The 1857-nt window shown below is 40.0% G+C and overlaps 1 protein-coding gene across 1 annotated transcript in view; it reads right to left on the bottom strand.

Moving 5' to 3' along the window:
• The window catches only part of LOC103581464 (aldo-keto reductase family 1 member C1 homolog), a gene marked incomplete at its 5' end in the record, with an annotated part of 5873 nt that extends 4167 nt beyond the window's left edge, over positions 1–1706 (bottom strand). The window contains 2 exons of the mRNA XM_008563287.1: positions 1163–1328; positions 1597–1706. Coding sequence (XP_008561509.1) covers positions 1163–1328; positions 1597–1706 — 276 coding nt within the window. The remainder of the gene's footprint in view (positions 1–1162; positions 1329–1596) is intronic.
• Positions 1707–1857: the final 151 nt, after the last annotated feature.

Below are 1857 nucleotides of genomic sequence, written 5' to 3'. Positions count from 1 at the left end.
AAGATACAGCACAAATTACCCACAAAGGAAACGCATGATGTATTCTATTACATTAAGAGTACAAACTATTCTTTATAAAAAATATACACAAAGAGACTAAAAACACAAGTACAGTTTTGGAGAAAATATTTCAATGAATAAACTTGAATGTGAAAAATAATTAATATCCAGAATACATAAATGTGGTAGACTGATTATAAAAATGTCTCCAGTACTTCACATCTCCATCTCCACCATCTCTGTTACATGAATTTTCACTCCATTGCACTGGTGGTGTCTATTTCCCATCCCTTGAGTCTGTCCCACTGTGTAACTTGCATTGGTCAAGTTTGCCAGCAGCACTGATGTGCCAGATCTGAGCATAGATGTGAAAAGCTTTGCAAGTATCAACTCACTGCTTAGGGATTGTGGATGTACTTAGAAGAGGCCTGGGCCACTTGGCTGGAGGATGAAAACCATACGGAGAAGAGCTGAGGATTCCCTGACACCAGCACAGATGACATCCTGAAGCAGAGCTGACTCCTTGTCCTGCACTCGCTGCAAACACTTGAAGGAGCCCAGCCAAGGTCAGAAAACTCGAGTTCAGGCTATGCCCAGGCTAATTTTACACCATAGCATCATGAGCTAAATGAATGGTTTTTATATTAACTTCTGTCATAAGGGTGTATTCTTTTACAACTCTAGCCAATGGTATAATAATGGTATAATAATGGAACATGAAAAGAACAGACGATCTATTAAAATAAGTAAAGACTTGAAGAGGGACTTAAAAAAATCTCAAAGTCAATAAACACATGAAAATTAAACTACATGAATATTCAGGGAAAAGCACAATAAAACATAATAATTTGTGTACTGAAGATCACCTAATCCAACTCGCTCATTTCAGAAAATGATATGTCACTTGCGTAGAGCTACAGAGTAAATAGTCAACTTAATGCTGAAACCCAAATATTTGTTTTCTGTCTGATTTTAGTACTATCCAGCCAGGCTGCCTCTCCTGTGGTGAGTAGGACAAAACTTATTAATGCTCACAAAGCACACAGGCATAGGAAATTCCAGGGAAATCGACTTGGATAAAGAAGTCTTGAGAGCCTTACAAAGAAGCACGTGCATGCAGGGGGCTGTGTAGGAGCCCGATGCCCACAGCCCCGCTCATCACCTGCAAGTTCTCCCTGATGTGCTTCTCATTGAAACTCTGGGCCAGGACCACCAGCCCACGCTGCAGCTGGTAGCGAAGGGCAACCAGGGCGGGAGTCCGCTGGTGCTTTTCTGCCATGGCACAAAGAACTGGATCATCCAAGAGAACTGGGATGCTCTGGTCAGCCCTGGAAGGAAAGGAAGAAATGCTGAATTTGAGGCTGAGTATTTGGTTTATTAGAAGACTCCTAAAACAAACTAAGGTGTCCATTCTAGACCAGAGCTTCTCAAATGTGGTCTGGACCAGCAGCATCAGCGTCATCCGGGATCTTGTCAGGAATGCAAATTCTTCCCTCTCCCTAGCATTTTAGAGTTAATTCCAAAAAACCAAGTACAGTGAGATTAAAAATATTCAACAAGATGCTGTTTAGTTTAGCTCTCTGTCATTCTCATTACCTTTTATTAATTAGTTGGCCCCCCAGAGCACTGTAGGCAACGAGAACAATGTCTTTTGACTTGCAGAAATCCAGCAGTTTTCTCTGGTTGAGATAAGGATGACATTCCACCTGTAGATGGACAAGAGAGAAAAGTTTCAGATTATATGAAATACTAATATCAATAGTTTTAAAAGATTAAAAGTAAAAGAAGCTCAATAAAAAAACCTTGGAACATTAAATTTGAAGTGAAAATATTAACCTCAAGTAATGATCATCTTTT

The sequence above is a fragment of the Galeopterus variegatus genome, unplaced genomic scaffold, assembly GCF_000696425.1.
Source record: "Galeopterus variegatus unplaced genomic scaffold, G_variegatus-3.0.2 Scaffold13101, whole genome shotgun sequence".
Lineage (NCBI taxonomy): Eukaryota > Metazoa > Chordata > Mammalia > Dermoptera > Cynocephalidae > Galeopterus > Galeopterus variegatus.
Note: the sequence above shows the minus strand (reverse complement) of the source record. Positions and strands in the feature narration are given on the sequence as shown.